The 20387-nt window shown below is 33.9% G+C and overlaps 1 protein-coding gene across 2 annotated transcripts in view; it reads right to left on the minus strand.

The window, feature by feature from the left end:
• The window catches only part of LUZP2 (leucine zipper protein 2), a 377051-nt gene that overhangs the window by 82796 nt on the left and 273868 nt on the right, over positions 1–20387 (minus strand). For both annotated transcript variants that reach the window (XM_087718962.1, XM_087718968.1), the window contains exons 6-7: positions 12428–12490; positions 3224–3286 (exon numbers count right to left, since the gene is read on the minus strand). In XM_087718962.1, the coding sequence (XP_087575088.1) occupies positions 3224–3286; positions 12428–12490 (126 nt within the window). The remainder of the gene's footprint in view (positions 1–3223; positions 3287–12427; positions 12491–20387) is intronic.

Consider the following 20387-nt stretch of genomic DNA (forward strand, 5'->3'; position numbering starts at 1 on the left):
CTCACTGTAACAACATTGCCAAAAAGGTATTCAGAGTAGTCAACCTTATTTTACGTTTTTCTCTCTGGTAACACTATGCTGTTAACTAGGGCGTATAAAACCTTTGCCAGATCTATACTTGAATATGGCTCACCCACCTGGAACACACACTGCATTTTGGACTTTAAAACTTTAGAGAGGGTTCAGAGGTATTTTATATGAAAAGTACTCAACTCCTCCGCTCACAATAAATTCTGTATACAATCAGGCTTGAAATTTTAGGCCCGAATAACCTTCAACTACGTTGTCTATGTAATGACCTGAGCTTAGTGTGCAAGATAATCTGTCATAATGTCCTACCTGTTAATGACTACTTTTAATTCAACTGCAATAACACAATAGCATCAATAGATGTAAACTAAATGTAATCCATTCTAATCTTGATTGCAGGAAAAATGATTTCAGCAATAGAGTAGTAACTGTGTGGGACACCCTACCTGATCTTCTAACTCTCATACCTTTTACCTTAAACTGTCTACCATGGACCTTACACATTTCTTAAGAGGTCCCTAAGGGAGCATACCAGCATGCCTACCATCCCTGTCCTACTGTCCCCATTTATGTGTACTCTTTTTATGTGTTTATGGGTATGTTTTGCTTATTTATATCTATTTATCTGTGCCATTTTTTCATGTGTTTTCATACTTGTTTCCTTGTACTTGTTGACAAATAAATAAATAAAACTTAAATAAATAAATATATCTATCTGCTAAGATTTGGAGCTTGAAGTTTCAAATAAATGAGTACTGTGCCTTTCAGTCTCATACATGCTTTTTGCTTTTTCAGAATGAACAGTTAGTTCTGTACTGTTCGTTGTTATGCAAATAGTGCTTTATTACTTTTTTCTTATTTTTAATCCCCTTTACCGAATGTAATAATTTATTTATCAACTCTCTCTCTGCATTCCATGTCTTTTCCCATTTGGAAGCATAAAGAGAGGGAAATAGGGCTTATTTTATTTATTTATCCCTTTTTTGTTGTAATCCTCTGCTCATTGCACAGAGCTATGGGGAATCCTACACTTTTCCAAATCTTTCTTCAGTTGATACAAAGATACACTATAGAAGGATCTTGGAAAAGAGAGCATTCCACTCACAATTCTTTAGATTTCAGCCATGGCTTTTGACAATATTTCCAATTGAACTTAACCAGTATAACAAATTCATTGGTTTAAAAAAAGAACCCTTTGCCCTTTAAAAAATAAATATGTTTATCATGGTCATTTACAATAAACATTTATGGTATACTGTTACAAGGTTTTGATTATCTGCTAAAATTAGTTGCACACCGCACCAAGCTAATGGATATCAAGATGACAGAAGCCAATTCTGCCAAGTATTTGACAAAGATTTAAAATGTATGCTGGCTATATTTCTTAAACCAGTAGTACATCCAACTACAACTGATATAATAAATCTTGTATTACATCCTTTTAAAGCTATCTTATGAAACACATGTGCATGTTATACATTGGAATAAGAGCTAATAGCCTCTTGATTTGCTCTGTGGTGGTACTGATGGTATTGGTTTTGACAGCACTTAGAAAAGAAAACAATTCTTTTTCTGCATTAGCTATTCCAATAAGGATCATTCTCCTCCTTTCCTTTAAAAGCTTTTAACTTGTAAAAAATAAATAGGAAGGCATTTCCATCCCCTGCATATTACTGATGATGTACCCAGAAACAAAATCAGTGGTTCTTTAATAGACAAAACTTAAGGGAATAACATCACCACACATGATTATAGTTATGCATCTGCATCTTCATGCAACCAAATATTTAGAAAATATTCACATAATTTACCAAGGGGAATACTGAAAAAGGGTTGAGACCGTCTCTAAGAGCCTTTCTTCCCACTGAATGCTGAATGTAAACACAAAGGACTTTTAGACTGTTGTTGGCTTCCCTGATGACAACTGAATACTAAATTATACACAAATAAAATAAACTGACACATCACAGACATTTGGATGCCAGAATCATATTGCAAGTTCAAAGGCCTCTAGAATGGATCATTTAATCTGTATGCCCTCCAGCACTCCTGACTGGGGTTCTTTTCTTTGCCCAAAATAATGCCTTAAAATAAATACATTATTTTAGTTAATGAACTTTGGAGAGGTTGGAAGACAAGTGGAATTAGGATGTATGATATATGAACTTTATTTCTTCATCTTTATCTGGTATTCTAATTTAAAAAAAAACACCAAAATATGTACGTATGTTCTGACTTCACTTTTAAAATAAAGACACTAGTTAAATGTTTATACACATTTTCTCTGGAAGCATGAGAAAAAAAAGACAAAATTTTTGTCCATTAAATTTAACAAGCATGCTAAACCTTTTCCCTCATCACATACTTATCAGTGGACTTCTTTCATAAAAGAAAATCACTCTGAAAATTTCAGAGTGCATATATATATATATATATATATATATATATATATATATATATATATATATATATATATATATATATATATATATATATATAGTGTAGCAATAGTAATGGTTGGAAGCAAACAAACAAAAAAAGTCATATTTGTCCTGTGTCAGTTTTCAATTATTGTAGCTATTTTTTTTTCCAAAAATAAAGGGTGTTATACAAGATGATCTGTTTCCTAGGAAATCATCTTAGACTATTCTATAGTAGTGTCATAATTTTTACATTTATACCATGACAATCATGTACTTTTAGTAGTAAATAAAAATCTAAAACTTTATGGTATAAAATAAAGCATCCATGGTACAAAGACTAAATCAAAATTAAATATAGAAGCAATCTAAAAATGAGACAGAAGAAAGAAAAGTTTTACGAGATGGTACAACCTTAATACTAATAATAAAAAAACCCTAATATTCCTCCTTGAAGAAGCCTTGAGATATTTACATGTGAAATAAATGGCATTTTCAAAGTTTTAGAACTGCTTGATTTTTCTTGGGAAACTTTGCCTTCTGTGAGCATTTTTTTCCATTAAAAAAAGCAGAAATACATGAGTATTTGGATAATGTACCATGGAAATCAAATTTAACTTTCATTTTCCTTCCAAATCCCTTTGAATATGTATGTTGACATTTTTGAGATTTTCTTCCATTGGTGTTAAAAGAATAAAACCATTTGGTCAGATGAGATTAATGTTGTACTGTCTTTAAGCAAATATTGCTGCCAGTTCAAGTAAGAAACTCACCTTAAATATCAAATCCTTTTTCCCATAGCGAAGCTCCTTCAGTTGGGCTTGAATCTTTTTTGACTGTAAGCAGAGGATAATATATTAATCTTTTAAGTAACGTAATACTGCTTCATTTACAGAGTTTTAAATATAAAGTTCAAGCAATATGAAAAATGTATCCTTAGATTTTTCTGCGGGGGACGGGAACTGCTGAATTATTACATTTTTGGGGTACGCATACACCCACACTCACAATAAATACATAAAGTTCAGGACAGAAAATAATCCTAAAATCCCACAGATATAGTAACTGACTAAAAACTAATACTTGGGTTAAACATAAGTCATATATGGCAAGGGAAGCTCATATAAAGAGGCTCTCCCTTTTTTCCCCCTGTGCCCTTCATCTCCTTGAGGTAGCAAAAAGGACTTCTGCAGGGATCTAATAGTTGCACTTGTTTTTATCAGGATAAAATTTGTGAAGAAGCACAGAAACCCATTCAGACCAGGCTATAAGACGAGCTTATACACTTGGTTGAGTTGGGCTACCCACATTTTAAAACAATGAAGTAATGCACACTGCTATCTCCAGAGAGCGGCCAGATGTCATTAAATCAAAGTTAAAAGAGCCAAAATGTGCTAATATTGCAGAGTGAGGAAGACGTGCTCAGCACCAATCGTCATACAAAAAATGATTTCCCTCAATTTTGGAACAAACCCCAAAACTTAATTAAACAAAACTAAACTCAGAATTAATTATTCACTTAATAGTGGACAAAGTCTTGAAGAAATACTCTAAAAGAAGTGCTTAAAAATATTTCACTGTCTTTACTGTTCTTGTTACCTACATTTAATAGCAAATAAACGAGGCAGTGAAGGAAGTCTCTTTATGGATCAAGCCTCATTAATGAAATAATTTAAATGCAACAGAACTCAACCAGGTTGAGTAGGGGAGAGGTAAGGGAAGAAAGAAGGGGAAGGAGAGGAGGAAGGAAGGAAGTAGAGAAGGAAGGGAATGAGAAAAGAAAGGGAAAATAAGGTGGTGTTACAACAGGCACTAGGGATGGTAAACAAAGCAACTCAAACTGTACTCTATAATCTCTTAAATGGAATAATAATAGTATAAGATTGGCAAAGAAAAAGAATAACTATGTGAATTTGTACCTATAATTGTATGTAAGAGAATAAATGACAGTAAAAATATAAAGCACATTATAGGTAAACAATATTTTGTTATAAATAGCTAAGTATAAATAAATATAGAATTGTACATAAAAATGGATAATGAATAAGGAGACCATGAATGCAAGATAGAAATGTATAGAAGGGAAAACACTAACTGCAAAGAAACCGATACGGAACTGCTGTATGATATATGATGGAACTTCTTGTTCCTATGTTGTTTTAAGTCATGTGTTTGTTTTGTTGATGTGTTTATGTGTTTAAAATAAAATTTTTTTTAAAAAAGAACTCAACCAGGTTTATAAAGTGCTGTTGTTAACTCTATCTTAGTTTACTGGCCATAAATTAGTTTTATGAACATTGCTATTTACTGGACTTGGAACCCCCCCCCTTTTTTTTTTTGCTTCCTAGTTTTCAGTGATTACCCTCCCTTCCTTATTTATCCAAATGTAGGCAACTTCCCAGTACTTCATCATTTGTTCCTGTTTATGAATTTTACAAAACGTTATTCACAAATTGGATGGCCAATGTAAAATCCAAGGCTTTGACTAAATAACGAGTGAAAAAACAAAATAATAAAGAAGGAAATATTAAAATAATTATTAAGCAGAAACAAGACGCGTTTCAAGCCTTTTCAACACACTATGTTCCAAGCAGATATTGATGGATATTTATAGCAAGCCAATTTGGTGTAGTGGTTAGAGATGGTGGGTAACCAAGAATTCTAATACTGCTTTAGCACAAAACCAGATGGGTGACCTTCAGCCAATCACTCTCAGCCCTAGGAAGGAGGCAATTGTAAACCACTAATACTGTTGCCAAAAGAGAGCATTGCATAAATGTGTTCATGTAGTTGCTAGGAAGCAAAACTGAATTGAAGGAACAGAAAGAATGGGAGGGAAAAATATGAAGTCCCCCTTGCAAATTATAATTTCAAATGGATTAGAAAAAGAAACAGATGACACTTCTGGCAAGGATTTATTGCTTGTATGTTTTCTGTCACTGCATATCACCCAATTAGTCTGTAATGTAGGATAGATGCCAACAATTCACAAGAAGCATACAAAATATCTTTTGAATTCTTAATTCATTCAAACAACCACATGTTCCTTTGGCCGCATGAAGGCTATCAGCCCAGTAAGATATTTAATCAAAACTAGTTGCTGTCATAAGGTTTTAGCAATACATACCTTGTCATTTGAAATGTGCTAATAAAAAAGTTTGCATTATATTCTGTCTGTCTGTCTGTCTGTCTGTCTGCCTGCCTGCCTGCCTGCCTGTCTCTATCTATCTATCTATCTATCTATCTATCTATCTATCTATCTATCTATCTATCTATCTATCTATCTATCTATCTATCTAGCTAGCTAGCTAGCTAGCTAGCTAGCTAGCTAGCTAGCTAGCTAGCTAGCTAGCTAGCTAGATGTATGTATCTAAACTTTATGGACCAACTCCCATAAAAACGATGTGCTCTAGTACCAAAATCTGTTTCTTCTTCAGTATCCTATATACATAATCACCTCTGGCTAGATGACATTTCTTGCCATTTCCGTTGATAGGTAAATATTTGAAGTATTTTAACTGATGATTAAAATTCAGCATAATGTCACTACTTTGAACTTAATCACGCTGTTTGAAATATATAGCTCATAAAGTGCTTTTTTATCATTAGATTCCAAATGCATCTGTTGCAAGTTCCTGCTGTGCAGCAGAAATCTACTGCAGATCCCGTTATCTCAAGAAAACTCACAGCCAGGCAGGTTTATTTTTAAACACACCTTCTATTATAAAATATATTTTCCCTTGAAAAGATGATCAGTGAGAAATTCCAGGAAATTGTCACTTCAGGCCTCCATAATAGAACTACAATCTTCTAGAGTGAATACTCAGAAGCACAATTTTATTATTTAATTTGCAAAAAGGCAAATTCCCATCTCCCATTTAAATTAAACTATTGTGTTAGCTTATTCAGAGTTATACTGCAATATGTATTGTATGTGTGTTTACACGAACACATACATTATATTCCAAAACATATAACATAAAGGAATCTATTAAAAATAGTAAAAGTGTTGTCCCTAAAAGTAAAAGAACATACAGAAGAAAAAAACTGGTGGGCCAACAGGAGCAGTATTTCTGGGCTACAGGTCCATATGTTGGCCATATGAACAGGAACATTGAGAAAGAATGGGTTAATGGAAAACAAAACAAAGGAGAGAAAGAAGAATAGCAATAGCAATAGCAGTTAGACTTATATACCGCTTCATAGGGCTTTCAGCCCTCTCTAAGCGGTTTACAGAGTCAGCATATCGCCCCCACAGTCTGGGTCCTCATTTCACCCACCTCGGAAGGATGGAAGGCTGAGTCAACCTTGAGCCGGTGAAATTAGAACCGCTGAACTGCAGATAACAGTCAGCTGAAGTGGCCTGTAGTACTGCACCCTAACCACTGTGCCACCTCGGCTCTTCAAGAAGAGGGCAGTATAAATATTTCATAATTTTGATCCAGAAAAACAATAATGCACTGCTAGTTTTAATATGCTGATATAGATTTCCTTGTTGGTCTGTTTATCAGACCTTGCCAGCAACTGTTTTTGGAGGACAATAGACAACATCGCCTATCTAGTAATCCCTCAATTGTTGTGAAAGTTTTCTTGTTTAATTTTTGGGATACCATTTTATGATTCTTGAGCTTCCTGTCTGGTTTAGACAATAATCTTCAGTTTGTAGAAGTTCATTGGCTATTTCAGCTGGCCCTTCAATTGAGTTAATACTGAGTCTTATAAATAGAAAGGTACTGGTATGAAACATAGCCAATACCAATAGCTTCCTCCATTTCATCCTCCTCTTTTTTGTTACTTGTGAGTATCCTACTTTTCTCTGTCACTTTAAAAAAAATGAAACTAAGAAATCTGGTGCCATACCTTTCTTCATTTTTTTCAATCACTTGAAACTTCTACTTCCCATATAGCTCTCAGATGATTTGGGATATTTGGGAGTTGGTGATGGAGATTGAAATAATGATGACTACAAAAGACTAACTATATGGTCTTTTAGTTGGTCTTTTGTAGTCATCATCTTACCCCCCTCCAAAAAAAATCATCTGTGCCTGTATCTATGTGCATTTCTATATATTAACAGAGTAACATAATAAAGAATAATAAAGTCTTCTATTCCAACCTCTTGTTCAAGCAGCACACCTTATACTATTCAATATGGCTGTCCAAACTCTTCCTAAAATCCTCCAGTAATGGTTCACTCACAAGTTTGAAGGGAATCTATTCACTGATTTAATTGTTCTTACTGTTAATAAAATTCTTCTTAGTTCTATGTTGGATGTTGATAAGTTTTCATTCATTACTTCTTGCCTTGTCCTCAGGTGCTTTGGAGAAAAGTTGTCCCACTCTTCTTTTTGACAGCCCTCAAATACTGGAAGAATCTTATTATATTACCTCTAGTCTTTCTCTTTGCTAGATTAGACATATCCAGTTCCTGCAACCTTCATCATATGTTTTATCCACTAGCACTCTAATCATCTTTTTGTTCTTTTCTGCACTTTTTCTAGAACGTATTTTACTTTGTGTAGGTGTGCAGGACCTTTCCTGGAGCAAGAAGGTGGGTAGGCACAGCAGCAGCAGAATTATTCAATGGGATGACATGGTAGTCTGCAATCTAGACTAAACTCTTTAAAAACCCTTTCTAAAGTATCTCAATCCAGACATGATGTTCCTAAGCCATTTCAGAGTGGATCAGCTTGAGCACAGGACAGAGTATTTTCAATGATGATTGCAAATAAGTTCAATGGTATAAAAATCAATGAATGGTGAAGACTTCTTGCTATGCTTTACATAGAATGGGCAATTCCACAAATGACTGAGTAACAGTTTGTCTTTATTTATAGATAGTGGTACCTATCCCCATTCCACATACAAAGAGAGAGAGGGAGGGAGGGAGGGGGGAGGGAGGAGAGAGAGAGAGAGAGAGAGAGAGAGAGAGAGAGAGAGAGAGAGAGAGAGAGAGAGAGAGAGAGAGAGAGAGAGAAGTGATTAAGTCATAACTTTGAACAGGAAACAGATGAAAGTCCTCCAGTTCCTGAGGGAAATAAGCTGCTTTAAGCAATTCAGGCTGGGCTGTATAAAATGCTCAATTTATGTTCTGCCAGTGGAGACTAGTTAGGTGCCTCAGAACAACATCTCTAAGGGATTGTAACCACTCCTATCAGCATTTATTTACATAGTTATGTTACTATGTTTAATGGTTGTTCAGCTTTGGGAATCAATTTAATTTGACCTTTTAGGAATGAAAAGTAGAAGCCCCCTACCTCCTAGAGAAAGATGTGCATGTTATTGTCCAATAAATTATTTTTGATTAAGTTGAAACAGTGTCTCTGAAAATGTGCTCTCTTTTCTGGCAATTATTATGGATGGATAGTAGTGGCAATAAATTTGGATCAAATTGTGTTATTGTTCACAAAAAGCAATAGTTTCCTTGCAGCATATGGATATTCCTTGTTTTTTTGGTTATTTTGTTTTGTTCTTAGAGCTTTGTGTGTAGAAAAAAAATGCAAGCACAACTGAATTCCTTATGTGAACAGCTGCAGAGAAAGTTAAATTGAAGCTGAAGTAATACATTATGCTCAGCATTACCTTTATTTATTATTGTGTTGCAAGGTTTATGGGTTTACCTGGTTAGTCTGACAAAATTTTGCTTTCATTTTGGCATGTTTAAATAGAAACCCTTGTATTGATTATTACCCATCATTGCCTGTTGTCTAATAAATCCATGTCAATTATTAGCATCGTCATATATTACGTGCAATCAATTGCCTTTATAGCATGAACTAGATGTTTCAAAGCACTTCCACAGAATACCACCAAGCAAGCTGTACCTAAATAAAGCTCATTTGTGATGACTGATATTTTTATGTACCATGTTACTACATTCTAGAGAAGATTTTCAACTGACAAGGTGGTAGCAAGGTAGGACCTTTATGAATTCTCCATATTCTAGAACATGACTCAATTCACTTATAGAATCTTTTAATGCAGTGGAAGAAGCAAGTAAGCAGGATTAATTATTCCTTGAAGCGAAATCCAGTGACATAAATAAAAATATTATTTAGCCGATGATGATATTTTGAAATATGAGAACAAATATAAGTAAATGTGTGCTTGGAAAATGCAACCCCCGTAATGTAAACCAGGATAGATTGACTCCAGTAGTTATTTGTGTAAATCTATTCCAACATAATATATTCCCTGGAGAATTCCTAAAGATAGAAGCATGTTCATTAACCATTTCCCCAGATCAGCAATCGTGAGACAATGCAAAAGCCAAAGTTAATTGCTAAAGTCAACTATTCAGTCAATCACAGTCAAAATAACCAAGAGTTGATTACACTAAGTACTCAAGCCCATTGGTTGTACTGGAAACACTGCAAGCAAGCATATGACATTGGATGAATATGTGAAAATAATCCAAGGTCACTCTACGATTATCTGAGATAGTAATCTGGAAAGAGTTATTCTTCATTTTATATATATATATATATATATATATATATATATATATATATATATATATATATATGTATGTATGTATGTATGTATGTATGTATGTATGTATGTATGTATGTATGTATACATGTGTACATGTATACATGTGTACATGTGTACATGTATACATGTATATATGTATACATGTATACATGTATGTGTATATATGTGTATATATATGTGTATATATATGTGTGTATATGTGTATATGTGTGTATATGTGTATATGTGTATATGTGTATATGTGTATATGTGTATATGTATATATGTATATGTATATATGTATATATGTATATATGTATATATGTATATATGTATATATGTATATATGTATATATGTATATATGTATATATGTATATATGTATATATGTATATATGTATATATGTATATATGTATATATGTATATATGTATATATGTATATATGTATATATGTATATATGTATATATGTATATATGTATATATGTATATATGTATATATGTATATATGTATATGTGTATATGTGTATATGTGTGTGTGTGTATATATATATATATATATATGTGTGTGTGTGTGTGTGTATATATATCTATATATCTATATATCTATATATCTATATATCTATATATCTATATATCTATATATCTATATATCTATATATCTATATATCTATATATCTATATATCTATATATCTATATATCTCTATCTCTATCTCTATCTCTATCTATCTATCTATCATCTATCTATCTATCTATCTATCTATCTATAAATCTATCTATCTATCTATCTATCTATCTATCTATCTATCTATCTATCTATCTATCTATCTATCTATCTATCTATCTATCTATATAAGCACATGCAAAAGTTATAGCAGTAGGACCAGGAATGGATATTTGAAATGCATTTCATCTACTAGGCTTGAGCCACCACAAAGTTTTCTGCCTAAAACATGGCACTAAATTATTTGAAATGTTGAAGGTATCCATCCTCTTCTTTTAATAAGAAACAGCATTATTTATGTGATCACACAAATCATGTCTATTCTGCATGGAAACAAAAATTAAGTTAATTTGCAACCCTTGAAAAATATAGCAATAGTTAATAGTTAGTTAGAGATTTCAAATTATATCTATTATTTTTTATAATTGTGAAAATACTATTTACCCATGTTTTTAAAAGGTTACATGTTTTAGATAAAATTGCTGATCTCAGAAATGTATACCAGATCAGTGTCTGGGTTTAATTTTTTTAAACAACGTATTGTCAAAGCCAAACATAAATAGATGCCTAGAAACATATAAATGAATGATAAACATATACGTACATAAATAATTGTGAACATGGAAAAAAAGACCGCTATCTCTATAACAAATGGTCCACAATTTGTAGGCTGCCCAATGTGACTCAAAAGGGCAAGGTAGTAAACAAGGAAATAGATTAAGAAATAACATGATTTTGATACTACCTAACACTGAAAAAATCTTATATAGACACTGAATCTGATGCAGAAACAATTTAGTACTGAACACTTTCTACATTTCTTCATTTCAGTTCCATATCAATTTGTAAAATTATTTGCTGATGCCCAAATGATCCAGCAGACCAGAACTGCCTTACTACTACTACTACTACTACTACTACTACTACTACTACTACTACTACTACTACTACTACTACTACTACTACTACTTTCAATTAAGAATATTAAAAACCTATGTAGCCATAACTAGTTCCTTACATTCTTTAATTTGTGACCTGCAACAATAGATTTATTTTGTTATCACTGTGGGTGAAATCTTTCATGAAATGCCTGTTTTCCTCCTTTGCATTGATTTGATGTGAGAGCTCTGGAAATAAAACTAATGAGAAAAATCCAATGAATCCAAATGGGATTAACAACTATTTCACAGCCAAACAGTGAGAGAATAACTTCTTGAAATTCAATGAAAGTGCCATTACTTTTAGAATAGAAGTGGTTCCTAAGTCATTAAAATGTGTATTCAATTCAATTGTTTGTTCTGGATTCAGGAATATAGAAGAAGAAATGGTCCATCTTCCAAACATACTCGCATACTTTATCCCCACTTCCACACTATGCATAGCCCTAATGGGCTAAATAGTACAATTAGATAAATATATAGCATATAACTATCAACCATTTTGTTGGGACCAGGCAGTCCAAATCCAGAATTATAGCTTAATGAGAAAAGAAGAGATTGTTTAGAAAAAGTAATCCATGGCCTGCTCAGATTCTTTTATTACTAGTAGGCTGTCAACTTGGTTGGCACCATCCCCTCCCCCCCTTAATCTCTCACTCTTGGAATGAAAGTGAATTTTTGGAATCTAAGATGCATTGTTTGCTATCAAGCAAATTTCCAGAATGCCTTGGAATTGCTCATAAAGTGTTCAGAATCCACAGGACAATTTGCTGAGGGAGGGTGTTTTATTTAGCTATCCTTATAATAGTCAGAATAACACTTTTTTGTATATTTTTTCCTTACCTCTTCTGCATGAATTCCACAAAGTTTATTCCCTGACAGGAGTTTATTTTTCAGGCTTTTGTTCTAAGGAAAGGAGAGAAATATTTTGATATTAGTAATGTGTAATCAAATATTCAGTAACTAATACTATTCCATAGAGAGAAGTTTACATAATGAATATTGCATTTTTTTTAAAAAAAAAACTATTAACATTTATGACATTAATGTGCTAAGCATATGTTACAAATACAGGATGATCCTTTCAATTAAACTGACAGGCATACTGCAAAAGTCCTTTCAGATTCAAATTCAAATTCCCCATTTATTCCTGTTCTGGTTCACATGGACTAATAATGCAATACCCAGAAAGCAATATAATGATGCAGGATAGAAGCCCTTTCAAAAAGATCAGCTTTAGATGGGGAAACTGGAGGCGGAAGTCATCAAGTTGTTTTTTTCCCTTCCATATGGGATTAAAACATTGGTTTCTTTGAATATAAACAAGAATTTACACTCTTCCACAAGAAAAAGGACATTTTTAGTTGTACATGCAAGTCACATACAAAAGAAGATTATGCACTTTGTAATATTGCCAGTGCTAATTAGCTAAACTCCCTTTTGGTATTCAATGCAGCACCTCTCTTAAAAATATGTGCCAAAGTACAACATACTAAACTAGTGTTTCTCAACCTCAGTGACTTTTAAATGGGTAGACTAAATGTTCCAGAATTCCCTGGACAGCATGTTGCTGAGGTTGAGAAGCACCATACGCACAGGTAATCTTGGTAATTCTATGTATGTATGTGGACTGTCAAAAAGTCTTGGATAACCTTCCTTATCAAAAGCTCTTGAACAAATTTAGCAATCACTGGATAAGGTGCCATGTGTTTTTCCTGTTTTTTTTTTAAAGATAATTTTCTCAATAAAGGAAAGACTTTGTTGGAATTATACATTAATCACATTCATAAAAGCTAAGGACTTAGGGATACACAATTTGCTGAAGATTCTAAATTATTCTGAGTAGTAAAATCAGATATGATTGTTAAGAACTAAGGAAAGATCTTGTCAGGCTGGAGAATGGTCAACCTAATGGCAAATGTCATTTAATTTAAATGCAAAGGGATACACATTGGAATAACAAACAAATGCCCTATTACAGCGATGGCTAACCTTTTTGGTGCTGAGTGCCCAGCAAAACCCCAAAATGCAATGCGAGCATCCCCCATGTATGTGTCCCCCATGCATGCTTCCCACCCATATGCATGCATGCACATCCCCCATGCATGCGCCCCACCACCCTCACCCAGTTTTAGCTTCCAGGTTGGTGCAGGCCTTCCATGCCCAAAATGGGGTGCAAGGGGAAATGTGAGGCACCTCCATGCCCTGGTTTGGCTTTCAGGTTGGTTCCAGGCCCAAAATGGGGTATGGGGCAGCATGCACGCACATGTGAACCCCCAAAATGCAATGCAAGTGCCCCCAAGAACATGCATCCCTCCTCCCGAGCATGCACAGCAGAGACCCAAAGATCAGCTGGATGGTGGGAGGTGCGCATGCATGCATGGTGGAGCTGGGTTGGAGTAACAGCTGGCATGCCGCAGAGAGGGCTCTGCATGCCACCTGTGGCACACATGTCATAGGTTTTTCATCATGACCCTATGACATAGAAGAGAGGAGAGGAGAGAGACAGGGAGTGGGTAAACAAGAGAGGAGAGAGGGGGGTATGAAAGAGAGGGGGAAGAATGTGAGAATATAATCAGGAATTTGTTTGGAATCCCCAAATTGCCGTAGGTAACTTTTCACAAACTGCTACTCTCCAGATGAACTGAATTACTGAATCATTGCCACTGAATCTATATGACTACTATTGTTGGGAGCAGGGATTTGTTTTGTTTTACTTTGCTTTATGTAAAAGATATTGATAATGGAAAGCTTTTCTTAAAGGTGGCAAAACCTATTTAAATAGATCCTTTGAGAAAGAAAGCCTAAAAGAGACTGAATCTATCTTTTTCTCTAGGAAAAAAGAAAGTATTACCACAGTGCATATGTGTGCTGGGGAACTCCTTTACTTTTCACACTGCCTCCAAACATATTTTTAAATGAAATATGTGAAATAGCAATAAAAAATATGAAAACCTGGTCCCTAAGCATTTGGATCTTTTACTTAAGGACTTTGCAGTATCAGTAAAAATTTATTGCTAGCTAGTAATAGCATTGTGCAAAATATATGCCCATGAAACATGTTGCCAATTGAATCAGAATATTAATTGCACTCAATAGACAGATTTAAGTCCATATCCTAATGGAAAGTTTGATTTGTAAATTAGACACTTTTTTATCCAAATAAATGAGCTAAATAGAGCCAATGGAAAAAGGAATAATTCCCAGGCATTGTTTACATTTGGATTTCCCTCATGTGTCTTTTTGCAGACTTTCTGGGCAATGACAGCATCCTGCATCTTGTTTCACACACATTTTAACTTGTTCTTGTCTATTACCCAGTGAAAGTGGCTCCTTCTGCAATGATAAATTGCTCCAAGCTGCTTTTTGCAGGTGTGTGTGCCACTGTGAGGCAACGAAGAGTAACCAGGGGATTAAAATACAGAGAACTCAATCTGTATATTCTTATTACAACTTTTATTTTCAAAGCATTCAAGAGAAAAGAAGAAAGTTATTTTGCCATGTGCTAATTGAGTTTGTGCAAAATATTAAAGCTCCTGATCAAAGCTCCTGTAAAAATTGGTATTTCAGCACCGCTTTTTAAGCAGAATACAAGATTTCTCAAAAATTCCTTTTATTTTTGTGTTCATTTTACTGGGATTGTTTTTTTAAAAGTTTAATCCATGGACATAATTTCTAGGTTGCCATATACAAGCTTGTTAAAGATTAAATAAAGGCTGAGAAGTTCTTTATCTCACAAATAATAATAAAAATGTTAATAATGCCATTACTTTTTGGGGTGGAGGAGAGAAGGAAATGATGAATGTTAACCAGATTATGCTTGTGACTATCAATAGCAATAGCACTTGGACTTATATACAGCTTTAAAGTACTTTACAGCCCTCTCTAAGCAGTTTACAGAGTTAGCCTATTGCCCCCAACAATTTGGGTCCTCATTTTATCCACCTCGGAAGGATGGAAGGCTGAGTCAACCTTGAGACTGGTGAGATTCAATCTGCCAAACTTTGGCAGCTGGTGATCAGCAGAAGTAGCCTGCAGTACTGCATTCTAACCACTGCATCACCGTGGCTCAATAGTATTTATTCTATTGTGTATGGATGTCAGGCAGCTTCTGGAAAATTTTTCAGTCTAATTATTTTACTACTTATTATCAAAAAGAACAGAATTATTTTGTTAGCAATATCCAGTTGTGATAGAAAGAAATGGTTGCTTTCCAAATGTTTTGGACTTTAATGGCCATAAGCTACAATAAGCATGGAAAGCAGCAGGAGGCTGTGGAAGCTGTAATTCAAAACAACTGGAAGGTATACCAAGGTTGCCCTGCTCCGATAAGACAATTGCTAAGCTTCTTAATACTTATCAATCCTTTTGTCTTGCCGCAGGCATTTTTGGTTAATGGGTTGATATTAGACTTTCTGCAGACAGCCTCAAGAAACAAGCTAGCAACAAAGTTTTATAAGTATTGCAAAATTACTAAATAGTAAATACCCCTCCCTCTGGTTATGTATGATAGCACGTAAACTGGAAATGTGATTTGTCCACCTGTTTCTTGTTCTTTTAGATTTTAGGATGCAAGGAACTCCATAAAACTACTCCTGCAAAGAATATAGAAAAAAAGGGGAACTGGGAATGTGGCACAAATCTAATTTGTATTTTAAGCACAACTTTAGAGATGCAAAACCATTGCTCTAGCTTGTCAGCCATGGAGAGAGAGGTCAAAGGCATGATGGATCTCAAAAAAAGATAGTGTGATTAATTATAAACCAATCTGGAGAGGAGCTGTAGTGGAAAGGTTACCCTAAGGCTAGAACTCTTCAGTTCAAATTAAGAAAGAACTTTTAAAATTACTTCTATCACCATTAAAGAAGAAAGTACTAAATTTAGGATTACCGGTTCTACAGTTGCTTTGCTCATTTTGCTAGGATCCTTACATAAGGGATTTTAAAGTTCCTGAATACCTGCATGGCATTGCACACCACCAGGACACCAAATCCCCACCCTGCAGGTTGTATAATTAAATTGCCAACAAAGTATTCTAAAATACACACTACAAAGTCACTTCTGGCAAAACTTTCTCTTTTTAAACTTCCTCTTAACAGATAAATCTTCAAAGCAGGAGGGTGATATGAAAAGTACAGGTAGGGAGAATTATACAGTATGTAATATTCTAGTTAAATAGAAAGCATTGAAGTATATCTACAGGAAAATAGGAATCTGCCTTATACTAGGTCAGACTTTGACTGTGTCTCCATAATATATAGAGTCAAAGCAAGGGTGCTTCATTTTCATTTAATGAGCTATGAAACCAGGCTTTATGGTCAAACCATGATTAATAGTTTAGCGTGCTGTGCAAACCCATGAAGTTGTAGTTAATTCAATAAACATATGGTTAAGCAGACTTAGCTTACTGCAGTGTGAGAATACTACCTGCATCTATTTATTCAGCTAGATCAACATTGTCTGTCACTAGCTCTCCAGGGTCTGCCTTGTGCAAGAATCCTTCCTATCTTCAGCTTCCAAATCTTTTCTACTGAAAATAGACATTAAATCTTGAGCTTTCTGTGTACTGGACTATAGAAAGACAGCCATATTATTCTTTGGTAACCAAAAATTAAGACGACTCTGGTTGCACCTTTCCTGGCTAACAAATTGTACTTAAAGACATAAGCTTTTGTGAGCCACAGCTCACTGCATCAGATACAAGGGAAATGCTACATTAATGTAAGATTTATACTGGGATGAGTTCTAGGGATGAAGTGACCTCTTGCTCACAAAAACATATCTCTTATGGCACAATTTGTTAGTCTACAATGTACATGCAGACTGTCCTGATTTTCGATGTGGACCTGTATAATTTCTAAAAAATAAAAAAGGTAAAGATAAGGGTAAAGATAAAAGATTTCTTCAACTTGAACATGACTTCTAAGAACTTTCTAGACATGTCTATGTAGGTTTTTTTTCCAGCACAGAACTGGGTACTTTAAAAAATGGTTATGGATAAATAATTTTGATTGGCACGGAAGCCAATCTGTCTAAACATATTCATTTCAAAGTCTGCCTCTCTGTTTGGAGGTCCTCAAAGTGCTGGTGCACTAGCGATCACATTAGAAGCTTGCTGACAGCATAATGAAAAATGATATAATCTTTACTTATTAAAGCTATACTCCATAAATCTCACGACATGACAGGTTAAATTTATCAAGGACCCTCATGAGAGCAAATGAGCATTGTGTTCATTGTTGGGATGTTCTTTGGTATTGCTCAGTTGTAACCTCACTGCTCTGACAGGTAGCTTTTGCATCTTGATTAATATTGATGATAGTCCCACTTCTGCAAGAAGAAGAACTTTTGAAAAATAGTTTAGCTGTGCTTAGGATAAGTAAGTAGTCTGGCTGTGTTGCCAGCTCTCAAAGTGTGCTTTCTAAGACAATAATATTAGCAAAATATTTTGCCCCAGTTAATTTGATTTTAAACTATTTTTTAAAATATTATTTTAACTTGCACTCATTTTATTTTACACTATGTGGCACATCATCAAGATATGTTAATTAGAATATTACAAAGAATCCCATATCCTTTGAGGTATACCTCTCATACTGAGTGACACTAATTAGCACAGTAATAATTGTTCTCCTAAAGTTCACTTAATTCATCATTATTAAAAAAATTTTTTAGAAAAAAGGAATTTAAAAAGTATTCAAAATGACTTTTCTGAAGAGGTGAGGAGTTTTCCATGAATAAGTATGTTTGAAGAATAATATATCAATATTCAGTCAATATTCTTTTGTAATCTCGAATAAGCCATGTTGACAGGTGCCTTCCTTTTTGATTGTACACTTAACATTATTGCAATCAAGTAAAATCTCAACTCAGTCAATAAGCATGCATGGGAAGATGGAGTCTCATAAGTCAGAGCTTATATCAGATTACAAGTTTGATTTATACATAGAATCTAGTGGAAAGAAGGACAACATTTGAAGCTCTACTCCAAACACTCGTTACAAGCAGCATTGAAGTATTGTTCATAAATTCCTTTTCTATGTATTTTGCAATGTTGCATGAAGATCCAAAAAAGACCAAAAGACCTTATACCAGTTATACTAAGAATGCTTAGTATAACTGGTGTAACTATAAAGGATCACTTGTTCGATTAGATCCAGTGGTGTTCAGAGGATCTTGCTGCTGTTGTACCAAAAGCAGCAAGATCCTCTGAACACCACTGGATCTAATCAAACAAGTGATCCTTTATAGTGTAACTATATATAGTTATACTAGTTATACTAAGCATTCTTCAACCATTTATGGGAAGTTTTGACTACTGGATTCATATTTAGATAGGATCAAAATTAAAGTTAGTAAGAAAGAAAAAGAAGAAACTTGCATGTCTCATAGGTAAACACCAAAAGCAGTTGACAAAGATATATCCTTACATCAAAAGGGAGTCCCACATTATTCAATGAAGTGTAATATATATAAAAGTGCATCTTTTTAAATATAGAATTAAATAGTAAGTCTATACTGTTACAAAAATAATTATACAAGTGACTCCTTCAGAAATAATTATTGTATTTACTTACAGTATTTATTTATTTTTGCCCAGCAATTTAAGGAAATATTTTTCCCTGTCTAATGTGCTATTTGCATTGCACAACATTATTCAGACCTACTTAGAAGCAAAGACTATTTGAATGGAATTTACTGGATTTTATTCCTGCGTTTGCAGATCCATTAAAATAAGGACATATGCAAAATCAGACAGTACCTCTTGCCTTTGCAATTTAACAGTAGCTGAGAAAGATCAGCACCTATTTCTTCACAACCCTAATCACTGACTAATATAAACAAAAATTCATCAAGAAAATACATCTGTAATTTGTGCATTTTGCACTGTATGCACCAACATTTAACAGAGATGATAAGGGTCATCAGTACATTCTTTCCAACTCTCTTTGTTCTGTTTTTCTTTTCCATTGCTCAAGCAAATAACACATTTCTGTGAAAGTAAAGCCCAGTTGTATGTTAAACAATACATGGGATTTCTCAGTATTTACTTATACTTTTTAATAAAGAAAAGTAGTTTGTAGTCTTAAATGTACTAACCAAGTTTTAATGGTATGTGGTGAATTTGATTTTATAATTGTTAGTCTTAGATTAGGTTTTCATTTACATTTATAAATCTGGGGGTAGGGGGCAAACTTGATGTAGTAGTATAATGAACATTCAATAAATGTGTGTTCAAAATATATTTTATTTTTCTCATATAAAATAAAAATCCAGATATGTCAGATGTTCTTGATATAGGAAAGCATAGGAATTCGGGACCCATAAAATGTATGTTGTCTCCTGGATAGGAAGATGCAAAAGCAGATAATTTGCCCCCGCAAGATGAATCATGTGGTATAATTTCCTATAACACATTTCCCTAATAAATACATCAAAGCAAATTACACTGAGACCATCTTTAGGATTCTGTATATAGAAAGAAAAACTTTCTCCCATTCCCCACAAAATAGTATTCTGTAATTTTGTTAGGATTTATAGCCAAAATAAGTCATTTCTTCTTAATGATGGTTCTTTGCATGGTTTGATGGCATAGAAGGGGAAAAACATGTGTTTGGCACCCTAAATATTTTAAAGTATGCAATTAGTTTTAAAGCAAGATGAAAGCCTGATTCATATATCTAATATAGAATCTGTTTCCACCTAGGATCATAGTCTTTCATCTGCACCAGAAAGGAAAAAGAGATGCTGTAATTTGCATTAATACCTCTTACTCTATGTAATCTAAATAACCAATAGCAGA

This window comes from Thamnophis sirtalis, unplaced genomic scaffold (assembly GCF_051295495.1).
Source record: "Thamnophis sirtalis isolate CommonGarterSnake01/CBP01778 unplaced genomic scaffold, rThaSir2_p1.2 scaffold_1, whole genome shotgun sequence".
NCBI lineage: Eukaryota > Metazoa > Chordata > Lepidosauria > Squamata > Natricidae > Thamnophis > Thamnophis sirtalis.